The 24,878-nt window shown below is 32.9% G+C and overlaps 3 protein-coding genes across 14 annotated transcripts in view; all 3 read left to right on the top strand.

The window, feature by feature from the left end:
* Nucleotides 1-16,617, top strand: part of Fife (regulating synaptic membrane exocytosis protein fife) — a 150,420-nt gene extending 133,803 nt beyond the window's left edge. For 4 of the 9 annotated variants that reach the window (XM_072897570.1, XM_072897566.1, XM_072897568.1 and 1 more), the window contains 4 exons: nucleotides 5,441-5,528; nucleotides 5,795-5,877; nucleotides 6,124-6,243; nucleotides 6,883-16,617. In XM_072897570.1, coding sequence (XP_072753671.1) covers nucleotides 5,441-5,528; nucleotides 5,795-5,877; nucleotides 6,124-6,243; nucleotides 6,883-7,193 — 602 coding nt within the window. In that variant the 3' untranslated portion in view covers nucleotides 7,194-16,617. Of the gene's footprint in view, nucleotides 1-1,641; nucleotides 5,529-5,794; nucleotides 5,878-6,123; nucleotides 6,244-6,882 lie in introns of those variants that run through there. The other 5 variants (XM_072897571.1, XR_012047184.1, XR_012047185.1 and 2 more) reach the window with 5 other exon arrangements.
* Nucleotides 16,618-17,639: 1,022 nt separating this feature from the next.
* On the top strand, nucleotides 17,640-22,564 carry E(z) (histone-lysine N-methyltransferase E(z)). Of its 3 annotated transcripts, none has more exons than XM_072897976.1 (13): nucleotides 17,640-18,169; nucleotides 18,544-18,906; nucleotides 19,122-19,435; nucleotides 19,511-19,762; nucleotides 19,836-20,052; nucleotides 20,316-20,336; nucleotides 20,544-20,644; nucleotides 20,724-20,901; nucleotides 20,988-21,362; nucleotides 21,443-21,733; nucleotides 21,807-21,989; nucleotides 22,068-22,233; nucleotides 22,317-22,564. In XM_072897976.1, the coding sequence occupies exons 2-13, from the start codon at nucleotides 18,771-18,773 to the stop codon at nucleotides 22,375-22,377; spliced, it is 2,295 nt and encodes a 764-aa protein (XP_072754077.1). In that variant the 5' UTR covers nucleotides 17,640-18,169; nucleotides 18,544-18,770; the 3' UTR covers nucleotides 22,378-22,564. The 3 variants fall into 3 exon arrangements, with proteins under 3 accessions (XP_072754077.1, XP_072754076.1, XP_072754078.1); XM_072897975.1 differs by having other exon boundaries at nucleotides 20,313-20,336; nucleotides 22,317-22,563; XM_072897977.1 differs by lacking the exon at nucleotides 20,316-20,336 and having other exon boundaries at nucleotides 22,317-22,563.
* Nucleotides 22,565-23,814: 1,250 nt separating this feature from the next.
* Nucleotides 23,815-24,878, top strand: part of Adcy2 (adenylate cyclase type 2 Ac76E) — a 42,335-nt gene continuing 41,271 nt past the window's right edge. For both annotated transcript variants that reach the window (XM_072898230.1, XM_072898229.1), the window contains exon 1: nucleotides 23,815-24,540. In XM_072898230.1, coding sequence (XP_072754331.1) covers nucleotides 24,528-24,540 — 13 coding nt within the window. In that variant the 5' untranslated portion in view covers nucleotides 23,815-24,527. The remainder of the gene's footprint in view (nucleotides 24,541-24,878) is intronic.

Here is a 24,878-nt window from a genome sequence, read left to right as displayed (position 1 = left end):
CTCCGTCCAGAATCTAGCAAAATGACCCATCGTGCTGACTTCTGCCTAAACCTCGCTCGTCAATCATCATTCGCTTTTATATCACTCGACGAGTCATCGTCCCGGTCGACGAACTGACGTGGTCTTACCGAGCATCTAAATCGCCACGTTCATTCCACGCCTTCGTGCCTGTCTCCGCTTCGGCTTGTGTTCCACGGACAATGTTTTTTCTTCATCCCAGCCAAACAAAAGTTAATGCGATTTGTGCTCTCCGCTCCTCTGTACTACAATTATTGTTACGCGCCGCTGTTGTGCCTGTTGCTGACTGTTCGTATCGTCTTACAGCCTCACGGAAATGACTGGGAAATGTCGAAAATACTTTCTCTCGCAGTGCTTCGAGCTTTTATAAAAAGCAAAAAAAAAAAAAAAAAAGAACATTATCGCTAGCATCAACGTAACTGGAACAATGGAAGACACAATATGCTATTGCGCTCTTGTGCACGCACGTTATATGATTTTAACGCCGTGACCTTTCGTCCTCTGTCTTTCTCTTTTTCCCTGTCTGTTCTTACGCTGTTCAGCCTCTCATCCACTCCTCCGAGTGTTGTTTGCCTCATCGACACCAGGCGTGCCAAGCTGTCATAATAGCGTTGCTGATCGTTCTATCAACAAAATTATCGTTTCTTTATCGTTCAGGCTTAACGGTTGCTTTAGCTGATGGCTTCCGGCATGTGTTGAACGTACGGGGTGGATTGCGATGATAGTGAATGCGACGTGAGTGATATTTTGTCATTCAAAAAATAAATGGTAAAAAATCAATATATATTTAAAATACGTATATAGCAAAATTTTCGTGTTAATAAAATTTACATAGTTGAAATAAATAGCTTTTGCGAGATAAAAAGTTAAAAATGAAATAAAGTGTTAATTCCATTAGTTGAACGAATAAATAAACACGAGATTACTATTACTCCTTTCTCTGCTAGCATGTTAATGAAAATTAGGAGTAGAGTTGCATTACGAGGAAGTAAGCTGCAAATTGCATGAGAAATGAGCTGGCTGACGTTTCAAAGGAATGTATAGCTCATTTTCTCTCTCTCTCTCTCTCTCTCTCTCTCTTTCTTTTTCTCTCTCTTTCTCTTTCTTTTCTTCTCTTTTGCCTAAATTATCTCGCAAAATCCACCTCGTCAAGTCGCTGCGTCCGAAGAGATTATCAAACGTCTCGATGCCACCAAAGAATCGCAATCATCTAATCAGTCTTTGTCGTTCCATTCTCTGCGACTTTTGTTGACATCTATGTGCATCTTCGTTCGCATAAGTGCACTGCCTTAAGCTTGGCGTGCACTTTGAACTTGAACGCCTCACTGTATTGTTGATTATCTTGATATCCTTTCTCGGTCGGCATCGTCCGCTCAAACTCTGAATGCTCTTCGTACTCGACTCGAATCACGAAACCCTCGGTTCGCTCGGTCGAAACGCCATCGGTCATCGTCACAACCCCGATTATCGACGACAAATCGTGGGCCACGCACGCACGACCAACCAACCAACCAACCAACCAACCAACCAACCAACCAACCAACCAACCAACCAACCAACCAACCAACCAATCAACCACCAATCAACCAAACAACCACCATCGACCACCAACAACGACAACAGAGTGCGTAGTCCCAACAGTTACTGTGTGGCAGTGCGAGCCTGTGTCTCCGAGGACCGGTAAATCGGCCTCCTTCCCACTGCACTCCATACCACCTCGATAAATAACCGCAAGGCACTGTCAACCAACGTTATGGGCTTCCGGTAAGACACACTCTTTCTCTGTCGTTCACTGTCTATCGCTCTTTCCCTTCGCCAATTTCCGACTATCTGTACTGTATATATCTTGAGCAGGATCTCGCTTTCAATTTCCACCTCCCCTAGTTTGCTGCTTTTAACAACAGCGTCGTTAAATTTATTCTGTAAAGGAGAGAAAGTAGGGTAGGCTTATTGATACACAAACACGACAAACTTGTTAATATCGATAGATATCATTTAATATCTATATTAATATCTATATGCAATCTATATACAACAGTCGGAGAAATATAAAAGAAATAAAAAAGAATCTGAAAATTCCCATCTATGTTCCAAAATTTTCAAATTTTCTCTATTTTTCTGCGTTTTCAAATTTGACACAATTATTTTTAAAACTATTTTTTTTTTTTTCAGAAAAATACGCATATATCATATAAGAGCATTATTATTTTGAAATACAATTCTACTGATAATCATCTAATGTTTGAGGGAGAAAGTATAATAAATTTTTCATATATTTTTGACAAAATCTACAATAATATAATACTATAATCAAATAACGATTTTGTTATTTTTATTAAAAATATATTTCTTTAATAGCGCTTTAATATTTTATAATTATTTTTTTAATCTTTTAGTAATATAAATTTTACATAATCGAAATAAAAAACGTATCTTCTGCATAGAATTTTTTATACAACGAGAGCAAATATTTTTTATAATCGGTCCATGAATAACAAACTCGTCTATCTTACTCCCACGTATATTGAAAACTTATTTTTCTTTGCAGTTTCTTCCTCCCTTTATTTTTTCTCTTATTTTTTTTTTCCTACTCTTCTTTATTTTTCTGCAATTCTTATTAATCAATAACGTAGACAAGGTACTTCACAAAAAAGAAGTTGAAATAATATATCAATATATATATATATATATATATATATATATGTATATATTTTTTTGATAGAAAATATCGTGTCTAAAAAATGAGATACATATCTCCCGCGTGTCTTAGTACTTTATTTTTGCGTTATTATTTTTTCTACGTTCAATTCTCTCTTTTTGCACACACGTGGTGTTAATTTGTTTTCTCCTTGATATACATGCCACATTATATTTTCCAGAGATGCACGCAATGTCATTTATCATAAAACGAAGAGAAAATACGTGCTGGTAAACTCCACTCACGGGATCTCTTTCTTCTCGCACACGCATTCTTCCCCTCCGTAATCCCACCGTGGTATAATTTTTTACAGCAAGATTAATTATACTTCTGTTGGTTTTTAAACTTCTCGAATATATCATTAAATTCCTACTTATGTTAGTTGCACCTCATTTTACTTTCCACTTTTATTTATTAATCTATTTAATCTTTTAAACGTCAAGAGTTTATTTAGCATATAATTTCGTGCCCTTTTCTAATTAACTCATTTATTTTTTCTTCTCCTCTTTTCCTTCTCTTGAGATTAGATCTTTCACGAATTTGAACGAGACAATTGCTCAAAACTTACCGTACAATATTTTCGTTCAAATTGTTTTTAACCGCGCATTATTCAAGCTTATTATAATTATTAAAAGTTTTAATGTAACAAATTCAGTTTAATTAGCAAAATTATTGTAATTGTATTAATAATTATAACATTCTTGCAGGAATATATATATATATATATATATATTTTCATATATTCATCAAGTCGAGAGAAATAAATAAAAATAAATAAAAAAATCTTTAATTATACTTTAAGACCTTAAAGAGACTTTAAGCATAACTGAATAGACGAATAAATTTACGATTTGCTATCCTTATGTATTATATTCACGTATATTTACTTATACGTTGCGGAAATTGTGCAATTTCGAATCATCTATAAACAGGTGAGTAGAAAATAAGAAAAAGTACCCTATCCACGTCCTGTATTCTATTCTGCAAACCCTCGTGATCCCTTTCTTGCTTATCTCTTCCCAACCATTTCTTGCAATTAGAGCAAGTAGATAACACTTAGAATATTCGCTTAAGAATGCATTATTAGCATTTATAGATAATGTTATTGCTAACCACTTGCTCTGCTACACCATTGTTGCTACCTACAGTTGCGATCTTAGGTAAGAGAAGTCGAATGTCGTCATCTGTCGCACGTTTTTCAAGCACTGTATTGACTTAAGCATTTAACAAGTAGCATTTTACTGATATACAATAATTAATTTATTCTCCCTTGATTCTATGTTATGTCTTTAACGACTCATTTTTAATTTTTTATTTGTTTTTTATCTATTTTTAATCATAAATGCAATTAAAATTTTCTATGACACTTAATTGAAAATTTATATTGCATTAAAAAATATAATATTATAAAAATAAATAAAAAATAATATATTTTATGCCACAAATCTCTTTACAATTTTATAAAAACAAGTTAATTCCTGAATTCCGAGAAAACCGGTCTGTATACTTACTTATTGCTGATTATTATTGTTGATAAAAAAAAAAAACAGGAAAATACAGAATTGATTAAAATTGTCTATTAAATAATTATTGAATAATTTTTGTTTTGATGAAAAATATGTGGTAGAATTGAAATTGATTTGTGTGTTCTGTAATTAATAACAATAAGGAAATACAAATACAAAAATTATAGTGAGAACTACAATTTGGATGAAATATGTTAATGATAGAACAAAAGAGAAAGCGAACTACTATACTAGCTCTCGGAACTTCTAATTATCTTATTACAGCTATCGAGACCGAACTTTCCTCTTCGTAGAGTTGAAACTCCCCTGCTATCACTGGTACTTTGGAGTCGAAGTTTGTATCTTACTTCTATGTAGAGAGAACGCGTTGGAACTTAATATATATATATATGTATATATATATATATATATATATATATGTATATATATATATATCTAATTCAGGAAGCTTTGGTCGTTGAATTTCACGAGACAATATCATTCGCATTGATCGAATTGCTTGCACAGAAAAATTTTCTTTATTCTCGTGTACTAAAATTACACATGATACTCTATATAAGTAATTGATATTAAAATATAATAATATAATATACGAAAAGAGATGCAATTTATTTATTTTGTATTATAAATTATATATATATGTACATAATCATTGTTTTTTTCCTATTTATTCAATAGGAAAAAATTTAGTTGAAATTTTTATAATTATTTGAAATGACAATCAAATAAGATCAATACAAAATTATCGTTGTTTTACAAAATATTGTTAATTATCGTCAATTTTAATAAATATTTTATTTAAAAAAATAAATAAGACGTGATATATAATAATAGAATGTAGATTTTTAAAATCATACTGAAATTCATACGATCGAAGATGCTTTGCAATTGTCGTATTGTTCAGTAGGAAGCTTTTCTGAGAAATCTATCGCAAAACTGAGTTTAAAACAACAAGCTAGAACTGTAGAACTGGTTCTTCTGGTTGGCAGGTGTAAATTGTCTTTTTTTTTACAATATAACTGCGATCTGTGTGGTCGTGCATTTAGGAAATAATAGGAGTGATAATTATGTGTGATAAAATTGTTTGATGAATGAGAGTTATAATTTAGTAACAGATTCTTGCTTACTCGTGCAACGCTATACAGATTGCAGCCTGGTCGATGATCAATAATGTGAGAAGATATTTTTCAACTCGTAGGGCGGGGTGAGCGCAAAGACAGCGTCATGGAGATTCCTGAGAGATTTTACGATCGAAATAGTGAATCCGACGAAGACGAAAAATGGAGGTACGCGATTCGTCTTTCTTCTGACAAGTTTAAATCGATTTATTCCAATCGCATTTATACTGTGTTTATTATCGATTCATCAATTACACTTTGCGACATTGTACATAATTAATATTGTGTTTTAATCATTGTGTATTTAAAAGAATAAAAGAGAAAGAAATTATTTTAAATTAAAATTTATTAAGCTAAATATAATATATATATATATATATATATATATATATATATATATATATATACTGAATTTGTGTACTTTATTGTTGTAGTCAGTCGGCGAGAAATGAAAACGGCGTCGACCTGAAACTGGGTCGCGGACAGGTGTTGCCAAAAGGATATAAAATAATGAGTGGTAATGTATCTAATTTAAAGTAAAGCTAATGTTAGCTGGATACTTGGTCACTATTAATACCGCGAAAAGCTTTTATTTATATTAAATTTTAAACGTTTATTAATTTTGCTCCATTAAAATTACTTAGATAAATGCGCAGTTTTTGTCTTGAACATTAAACTGAATTTAATTACTGAGAAATTACTGAGAAATTAAACTGAATGCTTCCACCGCATTTACATATTATTGCGATCATGTACATTGCAGGCGCGCAAAATGGCGAAGTGCAGCTGGGCTTTTATCTTTGCAAGGGAGCTCTCGAAGTCGAAGTTATCTGCGCAAGGGACATCTGTCTGGAAGAGAAGGAGGAACTAGGTAATTTGAAGAGTATGTGCTATCTTTATTTACTGCTATTAATTTCCAATAGAAGCCCCTCGCTTCTGTGTTTACGGCTAAGTAAAGTACAACCTTTGAAATCTTGCCATCTTATCTTTGCGCGAAACATTAATTCCTCAACCGTTATTTTTACAGTACGTCTTGATTATTTATTTTTATACCTTGCTTTAATGTTTAAAAACTACCTTTCAAGCAAGCGTTTAATGTTAAATAATTTATATACTAAATAATTGTGATGACTTACTTGTTTACCGCGCGATTAATCATTAAAATATATTAAGTACAAAAGTTTACAACAAAATAACGTGCTACGTTATTTATAAATATGTTGATGATGATAAGAAATTAGCTTAGTGTTATTACAGTTGAGATAAAACAATTTGATAAGACTCAACAATACATTTTCTTCTATCTTTCAAAGATCTTTGATCATTTCGAAACTATTTTCACGTATATAACTTATAAAAGGATTGAAAAGTACTTTCTTTATCTTCGAAGAAAATTAAACATTCACACACAAGATAAAATAATACAGTTTTTCCACTTGACGCAGAAAAGAGTATTTGACTTTTAAGAATATTGTCTCGGGTGGAGATCTCGACGGCACGAAACTTTTATTCTCATCCGCAGATACTTACGTGAAGACGTACTTGCGAGAACGAGACGGTGAGAAGTGGCTGCAAAAGCGCAAGACTCGCGTAGTACGACACTCGAAGAATCCGCAGTATCGGCAGACGCTGAAGTACAGCCGCTGCGACGTCCTGCAGGGCAGACACTTGCTGGTGATGTTGTGGGAGAAAAAACAGGGCTTCGAGAGCAATCAAGGGTTGGGTGGCGCCGAAGTGAACCTCGACCTGCTGCCGCCGAAGGAATTCATTTTCGACTGGTATCCGCTCTTCCCGATTCACACCCTCGGCACGCATAACGCGGACTCACCATGATGGCTGAGGGAAAAATGGGCCCTCGAAGCCGGCGAGCTCGACCTCAGACTGAGCCTTTTGCTCAAGGACGAGGGCGAGTCCGTCGTTAAGATTATCTCTTGATGGAAATAATGGCTGATCACGTCGCTGTGCTGGCTTGCTCCAAACCACCGCGGCCTCGATCTTTTCGAGACAATGATGTTTCTTATTATTACGAGTCTTTGAATGTAGCGATGAGACGTACGTTGTTCCAAAAGATAAATCAAGTTCGTCGTTGAATGTTCCGAGCCTTTCCGTGTTGCCACTTTGCTAATTCTGAAATTTATTTATGACGCTATGCGAAATAACGTTTGGATGAAAAAGTGTCATTTTTTTTATTTTGTTTAATTCAATCGATCAATTAAAATTTATTATATATGAACATTAATTCTACTTTCTGCTATATATTTTATTTTTTGCTATCAAGAAACGTTAATTAATTGATACTTGCAATTGACTTGTTAATTGCAATTAAACTTAAATCGATTGATAATACAAACATAAGATAACGAATGATACATCTATTAAGCAAATGTTTAATCATGTATTTTACAAACGCGAAAAATAAAAGAAAAACATAAGTTTTTTCTCTCCTTTTCTTTAAATAAATTTAAAAAATATCTTATCATGAACAGCATATAAAAATTTTTAATTATCGTAAAAAATGATCGACAGAAACGATCAGCAACACGGAGATCGATATTATATGACTTGATTTAAAAAATCACGTGTAGCATATATCCAAAGGACAATCAACTTGAGATGATTTCATCGTACAATTGTTCAAGAAGACAATCAATTTTGAAAATTATAAAGATGTAACGCTTTCAACTCGCACTTGGAACGACGTCAGCGTCACCACGATACGATAAAGAGGCAAAGAGATGGTAAAGAGAACAGAATATGTTCCATAGAACTGAGTTCCTTTGATTAGCGCCTTTCGAGATCCGCGAGTGCTTTTTGCGTCGGTATTTCGCGGTGATTTTAGCAATAAAGGTGTACCTGCGCAAATGTGTTCGCACGAACAGTATGGAGAAAGAAAAAGAAAGCGAAAGAGATAGATTATTTTTTTCAACAGACAATCGCAGGCAGCCATGTATCCTGATGAGATGAGACGAGGGTCCATTTTTCCTGAAAGAAATATATTTCGACGGAAACGAAACTCGACCGACATCTGCCGCCGTCGGCGGTCTCACCTGGTTGATCCAGTCAGTGATTCGATCGAATTTCGCACGCGTTCATTCAAATATTGATACTGAGGATCAACAAAGCCTATTTGATCCTCTTGCATCGACGAGGCGCTTCCAGGAGATTTATGATTTCTATTAAAAATCGATGTTCGATTTTAGGATGCGCAACAGAAATTTTGCAACATAAATTATATAAATGACTTCTGTTTCAATCAATATATAATTTTAGATAATATTTTATACTTTCTTGTTGTGCTTAAATAAAAGAGATTTGCCACAAATGTAAACATTAATTTATATACGAATATGTTACAAAATAATTGTAGCATACATTATATAGTTTTAATTATCGATATAAGGATCGATAAAAAGGAAAAATTTCGAATTTTTTGTTCGCATTCCAAAAAAATGATGACGATAGAAAACAGCCGAATCTAACGGAATGCCTCGATTGACGCAATCTACTTTAACTTAATACGATAGACAATCGTTCGAAGGCTCGCTGGCCGAGCCGATGGCAAAGAAAGAAAAAAGAGAAGTTACAGCTTGAGGTAATGGGGCGAGAGGAGCGGATGAAGAGACAGGAAGAAAGAGTTCCAGAGGTAACTTTGCGGCCAACTTGAATAATAATCAACTAAACTCGGTGTTTAGAAGTCGCACAATTTTTGTAGCTCGTAGACTGATAGCGGGACGGCCAGGCGGATTTTTCCTCGACGTTTCTCAGATCTAATATCGACGTCCCTTTTCGCTTAGCGATCCCGAAGATCACTATGATTTCATGAAGCAATCCCGAAGAAGTTTGATTCGCAATCGGCTGAGTGAAAATTAATAACAATATATAATGCAGAAAATGTACGATACCACAAAAATTTCAATCCAAGCTTACTCCTTACTTGCTTCAGAATAATTTACAGTGATCCTCGGGACGCGTTAATGTGAATGTTTAAATCCCACCTACAATGTCCCGCGGATGGAGAATTAAGGGGCAGAATAAATTATTCAGAATTATTGCGCTTACCCCGCCCGAGTAATTAGTACAGTAGGTAATAAACGTGATAATACACATAATTAATTATGACCCGGCAGCACCCTCATGATGTATGAGTCACGTCTAAACGGTTAAAAGGATCACAGATTTATTATTATATATCGAGTGTGGTGTGCGCGCAGAGATATACATACATATACATAGAGATACGGCGATACTTAAACGATGTCGTGTATGTGTCTAACGTAAAACTCTTATGGCGTCGATGTCGATGTCAATGTCGACGACGGGTCGCGTGTGTAACACATGTAACACGCGTACACACTTCATATAAATACATTATACATATATTATTACAACATCTCTGTGCGGGGAAACTGTAACGAGAAGGAATAATCAAAATGTAAATGTGTTTAAACGATAAGGATACGTACGATGTCACTATCTCATATCACACATTAAAACTCGATGTTAACGATATGTAGGTGTTTAAGGGATGTCAACGAAAGTTCTCAATCGAAGATTTATTTTCGCAAATCGATGTTGAAACGAAATTATCTTAACGACGATATATACGTGTGCAGTTCTTATACTCTCTCGCAGTTGCATTACTAACAACGTTTCTCCATGCGTACGTTTACGTTAAAAACTTACACTTTTGTCAATATTCGGATCGGCATCTTTTATTTTATTCAATATCAAATCTTTGATATTCAATTATTCGAACGATTTCTCTTGCGATTTCTTTTGTGATTTGTAAACGGTAGAACTTCTCAAATTATGAAAAAAAAGAAAGAAAAAAAAAACGGAAACGTGCAAGCGGAATCGCGAGCGCTTAGAAACATCCAAAGAAAGTAATTTTTTACTTAAAACTCAAAACGGCGATAAAAAGGGGGTGAGCAGATCGACATACGAGAAAAGGAGAAATATTTTTAATCACGATTGTGTGTGGCTGCTTATATATTTTTTGTCAATATAATCGCTTCTCTCATCGGTCTCTCGCCTCGAACGTCGACGACAAGTCTCGCAAGAGTCATAAACAAGATAGACGGTTGTGCCTTTTTACGAGGGCTACATCAGATATATCGCGGAGGAAATATGATAAAATGTCTCCCACGTGAGGTAAATCTATAATCGGCCTAGAAACACATATCCGACATTAGGAATGGATTTGGATTAGAATTTTGCCAAAATAACGTATACGTATAACTTTCGTATAAAAAGAGACATAGTACACTTTGTTTATTAGATTAAATAGTATTTGTAATCATATTTCGTTGTGTATTTTTTAAGTGATACGAATATTCGATATAATATTTTAATTAACGATTATTTAAATATTTTTATTGATTTTTTTCACGAATAAGTTATACTGAATGATAATTAAAGATAAAGAGAAACACAAGAGGAAATATGTTTAAAATAATCTTAATAAACAATGTGTATATAAACAGAAAGTACAAGCGTAAACAAATCGAGCAAAAGAGATATACGTAGCAAAGGTAATGGATATCAATGGAACTTTCGACGAAGATCACGAAATTAATTCGGAGCGAACAGTCGCATTTTCGTCGAAAGTCTCATATGAAGATTATCGCATGGACAATCTTCTCGTATGAATGCAATCATGTACACTTTAGATAAAAGACTTCTTCTTTATAAGTATGTAGCTGAGCGCGTTCTAAGCACGTTTTTTCTACTAGCCTTCGAAGTGACCTAATAATTACTATTATTATACTACGATCGCTAGCTGTCGTTACCGATGCCGTTGTTACTGTTATCACTATCGCTGCTTGTTTTCCTATGGCTACTAAATATTAAATATTAATACCTACAGCACTTGTGCAAAATCGAGGTGAGAATCTACGTCTTGTAATGCACAGGGCTAAACCGTAATCAATGATGATAATTGATCAAAGGATGACGAGTTGATCTGTTGTTTCTTGTATCATTTTCTATCACTAAAATCTCGATTAGATTAGATTCAGCATTCTTGACATTTAAGGTATTTAAAATCCATTATTTTTAAATACTATATCTCGAATATATAAAAATACTATCTATCTTTCATCTTTTTCATAAGTTGTTATCTAATTATATCTTTTACACACACACATATACACACACACACCACACACACACACACACACACACACACACACACACACACACACACACACACACATTTTATTTATATTCAAATAAATATAAATGAAATATATAAATAAATAAATATTTATTATTAAATTTAATATAAATATAAATATATAAAGTTACATTTACATTTATGTTTATATTTATAGATTAACTTACAATTAAAATTTTGAGTAGCAAAAGCTTAAACTGTAAGTAACTCGCATGCTTGTCTTCTCACGTGTCTCTGAAAATCTTCCAACAGTTTTCGACAAAGTTCGAGCCTACGGTAAACTCTAGGTACATGTCACTCGCTCTCTTTCTCAGATAGAAAACAACTACAATTTTTCTATGACACAGAATACTAGTATCTTAACGCAAGCATACTTCGAGTCTGTTTCTACTAACATCTACGTCTATTTACAATTATTAACACACACACACACACACACACACATACACGCGCGCGCGCGCGCGCACACACACAATTGATGTAACATCAATGAGCATACAAGTACACTTGAAATAGACTGACACATAAATAAATAGATATACACAAGCACATATACGTACATGCAAATACGTTGTATCAATCTTGACAATCGAAATTATTGATTCAAACATACGCTATGAATCTCTAGAAAATAATATTCATCATAATATCAGACTTATAATTCATGCTACTACGAGCCGCATGTAAAATATTCCTAGAAATGAGCATACATCGTAATCGTAAACTATTGCATAACCGTACATTCGATATATTGTAAAATTATTAGATCGATCGCAGGTAGAAATGTTCTCAGAAATTGGCGAGTAACACTTGAAAGAATTAGTTGTTCTTTATCTTGAAATAAATATATACATATACTAGCGCGATTGATCGCCTCTCGTCGAGGCTGCTATTAATTAAGAGTTACACAAATAACGGTCTCTTCCCGTACATATCTGTGTTGTACTCGTTCTAATTGTAAGTGTCAGAGACAATCTCACGGAATTGCGCGCGTGTCCTCACGTGGATCAAACGACAGTGACACTTTTCTAGCCTGCTTAGCAGGTAGCGAGTTTATATCGGCGTTTCGATGACGTAAATCGATCCACTCGAATCTTTCTTTCTCACTCGAAACTGTTACCTTAAGTAAGTAATACTATGTTGTTATTGCTATTGAAAACTGAATACTAAAGATGTTTATGGATCGATTTATATCGCTGCGCTTTTACTCCGCGACGGAAAAGAGATGAAGAAAGTAGCCACTTTTCGATTGTGTAACCCTTTCTTTTTCGATGGCGATCGTGGACGTTACAATTTCCATCGATCACAGCTCGATTATATCTTGTGCTATTACATTTTGCGAGAAGGAATATATCTCACCGGCACTTAGGCAATAACGATGTTCGCGATCTCCGTTTCTCAACAGCGACTGCTCAAGTACGGCCTAAAATTACATTTGAACGAGTTGTGAAAAGACGCCCATCCACGAATGCTTGATCCTCGTAGATGCGCGACTTAATTATTACATACGTACGCCTAAGTACTCTAATTAAATTAATGATTGATAAAATGTGTTGTCGAAACAAAGTGAATGCTAGTGACTTCAAGAAAGAAGGGAATAAGAGAAGAAGGACAGGAAAGAAAGGCGAAAAACGGAATAGTGTATGCGCGAGAGATCTTAAACGAGTTACAATAATCATTCGGGACCCAAATAATTTCGGCCGCAGAACACCATTAGGGACTGAGATAGTTAAATGTGTAGCGATAATCACTCTGCATAAATTAAATTACATAAATCTAACTAGAACGTCATTCGTATCGTCAAAGTGTCCTCTTCGATTAGAAGAAATTTCTTGGTCTCGATTAATCGACCTTTTCTCACGTTCTACGGCACCTATCATTCTCGCTCGAGATAATTCGAGACTCTACGCATACCTACTAAAGCAATCAAACTGTTCTTTTCAATTATTCTCCGCGTTTCGTCTTTCTAATGTATCGCTGTCGTTAGTCTGATCGTAGATATGTAGGACTTATAAAATTAGGCGTACTAAGAAATTCTGCCATTTTCTCATCAGCCATAGGGATGGCAGTTGAAAAATGTTTCACTGATATGTACAATAAGCTGATTTCCTTCGGTCGTGACACGTTGTGAGCTGTCAAGTTTAAACAATTTTACAGAAAATTTTATTTACAGACTTTTTATTTCCACGAAATAAAGTAGTGAAATAGTATAGAGATTGCACATAATATTCGTTTTAAAATAAAGATTACTAAACATTTTTCTACTATTTCAAATCGATCTTTCAATAAACATTTAACGTTGATTTCTAACATATATATTTATTAGAAATTTTTTTCGTATATTTTTATATAATTACATGTTACACAAAATTCGAATTACACGCAAATAATAATAATTTCGAATGCCAATTACATCTTTCCTAAGGCATAAAGCTATTATTTCTATTAATTATATTTCAATATTAAAGATCTACATATATAGAAGTTATGCAAATCGATCGACAACGTGCCAAAAAATACTGGAGAATATCAGCTCAAGAAGAAACATATTATGGCCTTGTAAAATCTTGTATAAAAAAAGGCAAGCGTTTCGGTGATTCTTCTTGCTTTGTCATTAGAGTTATTAGAGTTATTAAAATTCTTAAGATTTACGAGGGATCGTGTAACCGATGCTCCGCACTTGTATACATATTATATTTACAAGAGAGATGATTCGCAAGAAAGAAAAAGAGAGAAAAGCGCGACAACACGAGGAAGACATCCTTAACACATAGTTAAAAATTGTAGATACGATATGTCGTCACGCATATAACAAACTTAATGTGATGTTTCCTGTATGTTGAATGTTGATTGTCGCGTATATGGATTAGAGTCACAACATGTGATAGAATTACTCAAAGATACGGATAATTAGCGATTAAACAAACTGCGATCTTCTTTTTAATTTTTTGACAATCTGCGTTTATGATCTTGATTGATGTAACTGATTAAACTGATTATTCATCCATGATTAAGTTCCTGAATCAATATTAACGCATATTAGACCACATATATGTATTGTGTTATCATAATAATTTAACCCAATGAACAAATATTAATTATTTATTATTTCCACATAGTATCCTAAACGTTTTTATAAAATATTTTTCAAAAATTAGTTTAGAAAAATTAAAAGAAAATATATATGTTCTGTCAAAAAGAAAGATCCGTGTCTAAATTTTTAGTTTTACAAAAGAGTATTATATTGAATGAACAATCATTTATGGAGAGAAACTCTTGAGACAAAGTGGTACTCAACAGATTATCAACAGCATAATTCTCAGTTTTTCTACATTTGTAATACAAAAGAAAGAAATAATATAAAAATCAGGAATTTCTCATGATTGATATGAATCAAGATTTTTCCAATAATTGATTTATCCTAAATGGATTTTAACTTTAATTAATTATTACCAAAAAAATAACTGAGTCTCTCTTTTCATTGTTGCGTCTATAACCTTTTGTTACATTATATATATATATATATATATATATATATATATATATATATATATATATATATAAACTATAGAATTTTCTATTCTAAAAATATTATATAACATGGTTAATTCCAAAATATATAAATATATATATGCGGCCGCTGTCGAAGGGGACTCTGAAATTTATGTTCGTCTCGCGATAATGTTTGCATTCTTACGATCTCTTATCAGATGTATCCAAAAGTCGTATTATTCTAAAACATGTGTTATATCGTGTGTACTTAATATATTCGATGCAACGGTGGAATGCCTGCGCATATTCAGCAGCATAAAATGACTTCTAATCGATGGCGAGCCAATGGTAAAAGAAATAAAGATAAGGCGGGAATAAGAAGAAAAAGAAAGAAATATAATTAAAAAAATAATGTAGGAACTAGAATAGACACCTTCATTTACTTTCTCAGTGGGAGGGAATAATCATATTTTTCTATACATCAGAAGTTCTATTATAGTACAATGTATGCGTATTCTTCTCGGGAAAGTACAGGAAGGACCACCCTACATTGTCCTGCAAGATTGCAAGTAGTTTTGATTGATTAAATAAAAGATTATATATATATGATTGTTAATGACATTGGTGCACAATATGTTTCGTATTTCGGAATTAATTGATGGAATATTGAAGTCATATGAAGAGGGAGTAATAAGCGCTAAAAATAATGCGCAAAAAAATGTGCAAGAAATGTAAAGACAAGGAATGCCAGAATGATAGAATTTACAGCTTACTCCGCAAAATAAATGAACAAAAAGAGGAAAAAGAAATCAAATTGTCGGCTTCTATTTAATTCTCGTTAATCAAACTTCAGACGACACTTTCATAAGACGCAAATTCTTTATACTTGTATTTGTTTTTCTAATAACTATATATATTTTTTTTTCAAAATCTCCTTTGTAATAATAAAAAAAATTAAGGGACAGCTAATGAAGATGCAATCGCATATATGAATATGCAGTCCTGAAGTTTGAAATATTTGCATAAGTCGAGGTATCGAATACTTTATGTGTAAAAACTTAAGGCGGAAAATTGCCTCCTTCGCGAATCAGAAATGGGTATATGTAAATCTGTTCGTTTTAACTACGCTTTCGTTTTTTTCCTCGTTCTTTATCTAAAGCTTGAATATAATATTTATTCCATTTAATATGTATTACCAGATAAGAAAAGTGTGGATAGAGCGAGCAGACTTTTAATAGCGAGAATGAACTTGAACGATTTCTTGTAACATGTATAATACGCGTGAGTGAGATCTTCGAAGTCTTCAATCATCTATTTCTTCTCAAGAAAATTTTGTGTGGATATATATCATATAAATCTTTTTCATTTCACACTAATCTTTGTTCCGCCATATACATGCAAACGTACGCATGCATACGCCAGTGCGAATACACAAAAATAAAGAAAAGTAAGGCATAAAACGAACGATAGATAAATAAAGATTTGACAAAAATGACGTCGAACTGCTGCTCGTTCCTGTAATTATCAGAGACTTATTTTGTTTTCATGTAAAGCACCGAAATAATAAATAATATTTTTTGTCGAAATAAATGATTTATTTTTGCTTTACAGCTTCTTTTAAAAGACGTGCGAGAAAAAACAAAGGTAAAACTGTGAGGCGCTTAGGTAAGTTATTAAAGTTAAGCAAAATGAATAACAAAATTAATTCAAACTTTGTATTTTTATTTGTGAATCAAACAGTAAGTCAATAGTAAACAACTTTCATATTTGTAATTAATTACAAATTACATAAGTATAAAAAAATATTACATAAAATTATTATTACAAAATTAGTATTACATAAAAAAAATTACACACAAGTATACTTATTACCCTAAATTATTTCTTACTTAAATATTTTTCTTTGTTTATTTAGTATAATAATTAATTAGATAGAGAGTAGGGTAAATCGGTTGAAATGGATTGTTTCTTAAAACTTTATAATTAATTTATGATTAATTTTTTATTATTAATTTATAATTAATTATTAGATGGATGACTATTCGTAAATTCGATCTTTCACTATAAAATAAATGTTTAAAATATTTTGATAAGTCTAATAAATATGTGCGTGTATCCATAATAGGGCTTTCTATTTTTCTTATTTTTCACAAATAATCGTTGACATCATTGTCATAATTTTCGTTATAATAAATGTTCATTATAATGAATGTAATAAGAAAATAGAATTGCTGTACAGTTGCGTATACAGTAAGTAATAAAATTGTTTTGGTACTTTACGTATTATATTTCATAATCGCGTTTCATATATAAATCGCGTTATATGCTTTAAAACGCGTTAAATATATCAATATCATAATAATGTTATTTTAGTTAAGGAATTTTACGTATTTTAGAATCAATTGATGATACATATTTTAACGAGTCAAGTTTTATCATAGGTAGTTAAGCGCGTATTTGTTATTGTTTCGGCGCGAGGAGAAAGAGAGAGAGAGAGCGAGCATACTTTCTTTTAAGGTCACCGCGTTACATGGTAAGAGGTAGAAGGGGCATGTTATTAATGCGTGAGTAACCGTGACAGCCAGTCATTCCGATTTCGGCAGGCGTAGTGATAGCGCGTTTTTCCGACGCGTGTTCGCAGTCGCATTTTCGAGTGATAGCGGTCGCGTTTTCGTATTGTCACATTGGACTCATATCCTAATTTTACGATTGTTTTCGATGATCGCACTTCTGATCGCCAACTATAAATGAGATACTTATCTCTCAACGTTGCTCACTCATTGTCAGTGAGAAATGATTAGTTGAGAGACGTCGAATCGGCGTCGATGCTTGTTTGACGATTTTTTAACCATTATTTGTTACTGGGCGAGCAACTTTTATACTTCTCAGTATCACGGAGAGGTAAATTCCGGCCGCGTAGGATGTATATTTATATATAAAAAAAATACATGTTTGCGGTTAATATTCAGCTGAAACTCGATAATCGGTTGTTGAAAATACGGTCTACTCCGACAAACATTCCGAATCGAAGTATGATTCTCCTATGATGAAAAAGAATCGTTTTCGATCATTTTTGTTCATACTGAAATTCGGGAGTACCATCCAAAATATCGCGTATGTAAAATATAATGCGTCCTAAGTGGTAAGTCATTTTTTATTTGCATATTAATTATTTATTAATTGCATACACATGATTTTAATTAATTGCGTAATTTGGTTTTTTTTATTTACATGATTTAAACAAGAGAGAATGTAAATATTTAAAAATAGATTATTTGTATATATATATATATATATATATATATATATATATAGATTTTTTTATAAATATACATATATTTAATTATTACTATATATATATTATTATTTGATTTTATCTAACTGAAATAAAAAAATAAGAGAATATGTGTATATACATTATACATGTTCTGATATAAATCTTAATCTCCAATATTTATAAAAATTATTCATATATACATTATACACATCATATATTTCTAACTTTCATTCATTCAGATGCCTAATACGCAACCAGCCATACATACCGTCTCGTCACATCAGCTGATGCAGTGCGCATGCGTATAGTATATAGTACGTAGTACGTACTCTATATTGATAACTCCATACACTATACCCTATTCACTATTCGCATCTGTTGAATGGCGGAGTCGGAGGTCGGGTTTGCCATATACTTTAGTTTGATGTGACTGTTAAGTTGCTATAAGAATCACGCATCTATCACGATGTCGAAAGCCAAAATATCAGCTGAATGGAGAAAGAGGGTTAAATCGGAGTACATGCGTTTACGGCAAATGAAACGGTACAAACGAGCAGACGAAGTCAAAATTGCGTGGAATCAAAATCGCAAGGTTATGACAGGCAAGTCAGACTTTATAATAATTTTCCGAATATTTTCTTCATCGTTTTCTTTTTCTCTCTCTCTCTCTCTCTCTTTGTCTCTTCTGTTTACTTTATGTTAATTATTTATGAACTAAATACTAGAAATAATGATGGCTTCGCTAGTACACAACATTGTATCATATAGCTAACAGTAGTATATGGTATATATTTAACGTTTTTTTTATCGAATACAGAACTTCTCGTGGCTGAACAAAAGCGATGGGCAGATGGAAAGGCAATGTGGTTAGCAATGCAAGATATTCCACCTCATCTTTCCTGTATGAAAAAAGCTGAAATTACCAGTCCTGATGGCGATGTTCAAAGTTGTCCTGTAAAAATAATTAATGCCGTAACTCCTATACCAACTATGTATACATGGGCTCCCATTCAGCAGAATTTTATGGTAGAAGACGAAACTGTTTTGCATAACATTCCTTATATGGGTGATGAGATTTTGGATCAGGATGGTACCTTCATTGAGGAACTTATAAAAAATTATGATGGAAAGGTACAAAAGATAATGTGAACTTGTTTTAGTTTCAATAAGAAATTTTACTAATGTTAGCAACTTTGTTGTTTTCAGGTTCATGGCGATAGAGAATCTGGTTTTATGGATGATTCCATTTTTGTCGATTTAGTAAATGCTTTAGCAAATTATGAGAAAGATGACAAAGAAAGGGAACAGGTTAAGAAAGGAAAAGACTCTTCCAAAGAGAAGGAGAATCAAAAAGAAAATGAAAAGAAGGATATTGACATGAAGTCTGAAATTAAGACGGAAAAGTCTGAAAGTGGAAAGACAATGGCTACTCCTTTCCCATCGATACACATATTCAATGTAAAGGAGTTAAATACAGTGACAACATTAATATAATTTTGACAAAATTGTTTTATAGAGTTATTATTTTTAGGCAATATCAAGCATGTTCCCTGATAAAGGAAGGCCAGAGGAATTGAAAGAAAAATATATTGAATTGACAGAAAGGTCTGATCCAAATGTTTTACCGCCAGAATGTACACCTAATATAGATGGTATAAACGCAAAAAGCGTACCTAGAGAACAAACAATGCATTCTTTCCACACTTTATTCTGCAGAAGATGCTTCAAATACGACTGCTTCTTACATCGTGAGTATATCACAATGAAAATAATCTTTCTAATTATTTAAGTTGTATTTTGTGTGAAGTATAAAAATAGTGCGTGTATTGTGTCTTTTAAGTTTATTATCTAATGTTTCAATAACTATTGTCTTATTTTTTCAAATAGAATATTGTAATAAACATGAGAAAACTTCGCTAAAATACAACTTACTAGTGTTGTATACTTTAAGTGTTTTAAGTTGAAGGTTTATTAATTACAATAATTTGTGATTCCTGATTTATCGTAGCAGCCAGGGGGACCTCGCCGCAAGGTAAAGAACAATATTGCATATAAACTAATGCATTATCGATCGGAAGCTTTTTTTTGTTTAGCACAGAGGCATCGTCAAGGGCTCATCTGCAATCATATTTCATTCATCGCTCATCGCTGTATCTCTCTACTAAATTTTTCTTCATTCAACCATGCCGAATGAGCCGACGATAGTACATTCTTAGTGAGTTTATGATATTGCTTGTAGGTCTTCAAGTTTGCCATCCAGGTCCGAATTTGTTGAAACGGAAGGGACCCGATCTGAAACCATTTCCAGAGCCATGTGGTGCAGAATGTTACATGCATTTGGTACGCCATCTATTCTGTTACCTTTTGATATAATGATTGTTTTTAAAATAGATTTAATATTAATACTTTTTGTACGCAGGAGGGAATGAAAGAAAAATTAGCAGCACAGGCTGCGGATATAAAGGAGGAAGAAGGCGACGAAAAACGTGGCGGTCCCAGAAAAGTACGGAAACAAGCAAGCGTGGATTCTGGAAACGAAGCAAGCAGCGAGGATAGCAATGATAGCAATAAATATGGTCAAGGAGGCAGTTGTCAAGGTAAACATATTATCAAGAACTTGTCATCATAAGATTAGTTAAGGAGTTTATTTAAAATTCTAAATTGTTCTATTTTTTTAAATTAGATTTTAAGCAAAATGTTAACAAGGACTGTAAACCTGAAGATATTATGGAGGAGCAAGCGCAACCTGAAAACCAAACACCCTTCACTCTATTAGGAATTGGCAAACGAATTAAGACAGAAAGCGAGTTTTCCTGGACAGGTTCCGAACAAAGTTTGTTCCGAGCTCTTCACAAAGCCTTCCCTGGTAATCCATGCGCACTGGCACAAATCATGTTAACGAAAACTTGTCAGGAGGTATATGAATTTGCGCAAAAGGAGGCTTCGGATATTCCCGCTATAGAGAATCTAAAAGACTTTACGCCTCCGCGAAAGAAAAAGAAAAAGCATCGTTTATGGTCGATGCACTGCAGAAAAATACAACTTAAGAAGGATTCTGGTACGCGTATTAATTACTTTCAAGAATTTAAATCTATAATATATTTTCGATTGTCTAATCGTCCGATTCATCTTTACTAGGTGCTAATCACGTGCACAATTTCGCACCTTGTGATCATCCGGGACGCCAGTGTGACAACTCGTGTCCCTGTATACAGGCACAGAACTTTTGTGAAAAATTCTGTCAGTGTAGTAGCGAATGTCAGAATCGATTCCCTGGCTGCAGATGTAAGGCTCAGTGCAACACGAAGCAATGCCCGTGTTATTTGGCCGTGAGGGAATGTGACCCGGATCTTTGCCAAACTTGTGGCGCTGATCAGTTCCACATTACTAAGATATCTTGCAAGAACGTCAGTGTGCAACGTGGTCTTCGTAAGTTTAACAACTTTTAATCGCACAGTTTTATTAAAAAACAAAGATAGAAAACAATTTTTGTCGTTTGCAGATAAGCATCTTCTGATGGCACCATCAGATGTAGCAGGTTGGGGAATTTTTTTGAAAGAGTCGGCGGCAAAGAATGAATTCATTTCGGAATACTGCGGCGAAATTATCAGCCAAGACGAGGCCGATAGAAGAGGAAAAGTGTACGACAAATATATGTGTAGTTTTCTTTTCAATCTCAACAATGGTAAGTATGATGTAAATTAACAGGTGATTAGATATTTTAGGAGAAAGAAAAAGAAAGATTAAAAAAATATTTTTTCAGATTTTGTCGTTGATGCAACGAGAAAGGGAAATAAAATAAGATTTGCCAATCATTCAATTAATCCAAATTGTTATGCGAAAGTAATGATGGTGAATGGTGATCACAGAATAGGTATTTTTGCTAAGAGAGCAATTCAACCTGGCGAAGAATTATTTTTCGATTATAGGTACATACATTACGCACATTGCACGAATCGATATATTAACTAATTGTAAGATTAAAATTGTATGAAATGTAATAATTTTTTAGATATGGCCCGACGGAGCAACTCAAATTCGTCGGTATTGAACGAGAGATGGAATTTCTCTAAAGATTTATTCTATACATGTAAATTTTGTATTGAGCAGATGCATACGGCTGAAACATTAGAAACGGAATAAATATGTACTATCTGGTTCGTTCGTATAGAATGAACGAATATGTCTCTCTATTATTAAAAATTAAACTTTACACTTTTGTTTTATATAATAAATAGAGTCAATCTCTTTTAATGTTGTAACAAAATACAGATTGTAATAAAATACAAACTCTTTATATAAATATACATGAGAGTAAGTTCAACTAAAATATTTTCTTAAATAATCTTTTTTTATGTTTTATATATATATATATATATATATATATAAAATTTGCTTTATATGATAATTTATCGTGACTCAGTATACTTTTATTTGTAAGAAATAAAATTACTTAAAAATATCACAATAATATTTTAAGAGAAAATCAATAGCAATAAAATAATAAAATGTAAATATCTGAGGAGAAGATAATTAATAAATAAAAAACGTAAATTACTTTACAAAGTAGAAATATTTATCAATTTTATAAAATCAATTTGATGAAATCATTTTTAGTTATATGTATAATTTATTAAAAGATACTGTATTTTATGGAAAAAGTATACCACTTCTCTTGTAACTCCTGCATCGATTTATAATTTTATTATAATTATCAGAGCAAATATAATAATTGCAGACATAAATGTATTTGTATACAGATAAGAAAAAGATATATGTTTTTGTTTAAAATTCATTATTGTAGTTTATATAATTAGTAATTTAAAAGTTTAATCTACTCGTGACGTAAAGTAATATTTAATTGTCCAATCAGGACAAGAAAATCTTTGCTCTTTTTGTCCTGATTGATCAACTAAACTCTACTTTCCTCTGCAGGTAGGATTTTTGAACACATCCATAACGTGACTAAAATTATCTACACTTTGTTTAAAATGCAGAGAACATAAAAAAGGATAAGACACACAGTTTGTAAAAGTTGCGACGAACCAATTTTAATTTTCCTTTTATTCGTAAATAATTATATTTCGTATTTATTTATTTGCTATTGTTATATACGAGGTATATGGAATTATATGAAATTGTGCAGTTAGTTAAAACTTCTATATATGGTTGATACTTCTAATTATATATTATTGTAAATATATGTAATAATTTATATATATATATATATATATATATATATATATATATATATATATATATTCATCTTTTTTTTTTAAATCATGCTATAATTCGAGAATGAAGCATTTCGCATCATATAAATAATATATTTGATAATTAAGAAAAGCTTATATATCGGACAATATATCGAAGAGGGTAAAACGTGCTCTCGATGATCTGGATTAAAGCGTCATCGAGATGGCGAGCTTTCGCGCAGCTTACGATACGAAGTTAACGCGAAGGGATTATAGCAAGCTTCCCGACGACCCGACGATCTCGGCGTGGCAATTCAGCCACCAGTTGCAGACTTTGCGCCTGCGAAAACGGTTGGACGCAGAGTTCGTTCAAGATCAAGTAGAAAGATCCTCGAGGAAAACTATCGCTTCTGAAAATAATAAATGAACTTATAATTGCATTTAAAAAAAAAAGGTAACTCTTTTGATTCGACTCGTATCGAAGAATTAATTCGTGATCGATTTATCGATTTATCATAAAGTTTAAACTTTGCGATTTGCGAGAAATTTTTTTAATCGTCGACGCGCGAATTATGTGGTTGTGTTTTCTTCCGCGCATTCTCTTCAAATTTTTCTAACGGGTGAATATAGAATAAAAAGAAACAGATTATATGAAGGAAAAGAATCGCGAACGATTGACACTATGCCTCTGAACGACGGGTGTTATGCACCTGACGTTTGTGAAAATTCACGCGTTTAAAATTTAATTGGATCTCACGTCGAGTAAATATTTACACGCTCGTATTGGTTTTCGCCGGCGATCCGCTCCGGGTTCGATGTGAGCAGAAACGAGTTAGCGCGAAATCGAGTTATACCCTTGGATGTGATAAATTCGGCGAAGGCCCGGAGTTTGTGCGGAAACGCCACGGATAAGCATGTCGCGAAGAAAGTGAAGTGCGTGAGAGAAGCAACATCGCCGATGATACTCGACTCGTAGGAGGAAGCCAATTTGGATCGAGGCCAAGTCTGAGGAAATCTCGCCCGCGAACATGGAGGAAGAAGGTAATGTAACAATTTCTATTACAAAATATTACAAGATTCACATTGAATTGTAAATAGTAATGATCATAACATTACTTCTTTTTTATTCTCTTTAATTATGTATTCACTCCCTTCTTTTCCTCTTTCCTTTTCTCTAAGAATTTTAATTGGATGTTGAACTATATATGATAAATTATAATTATCAAATCATTATTAAATAATTATTACTGTTAAAATTATAAGAAATTATATTAATGACTTATAATTGTTCCCTGAAAAATCTTTGGAAATTTGTCCGTAATTTTATTTAATTAAATTTCAGTTGATAGTATTAAATTACAATTAATTATATGCTGCTA

The sequence above is a fragment of the Anoplolepis gracilipes genome, chromosome 8 (genome assembly GCF_047496725.1).
Source record: "Anoplolepis gracilipes chromosome 8, ASM4749672v1, whole genome shotgun sequence".
Lineage (NCBI taxonomy): Eukaryota > Metazoa > Arthropoda > Insecta > Hymenoptera > Formicidae > Anoplolepis > Anoplolepis gracilipes.
This window is presented reverse-complemented; position numbering and strand designations above follow the sequence as displayed.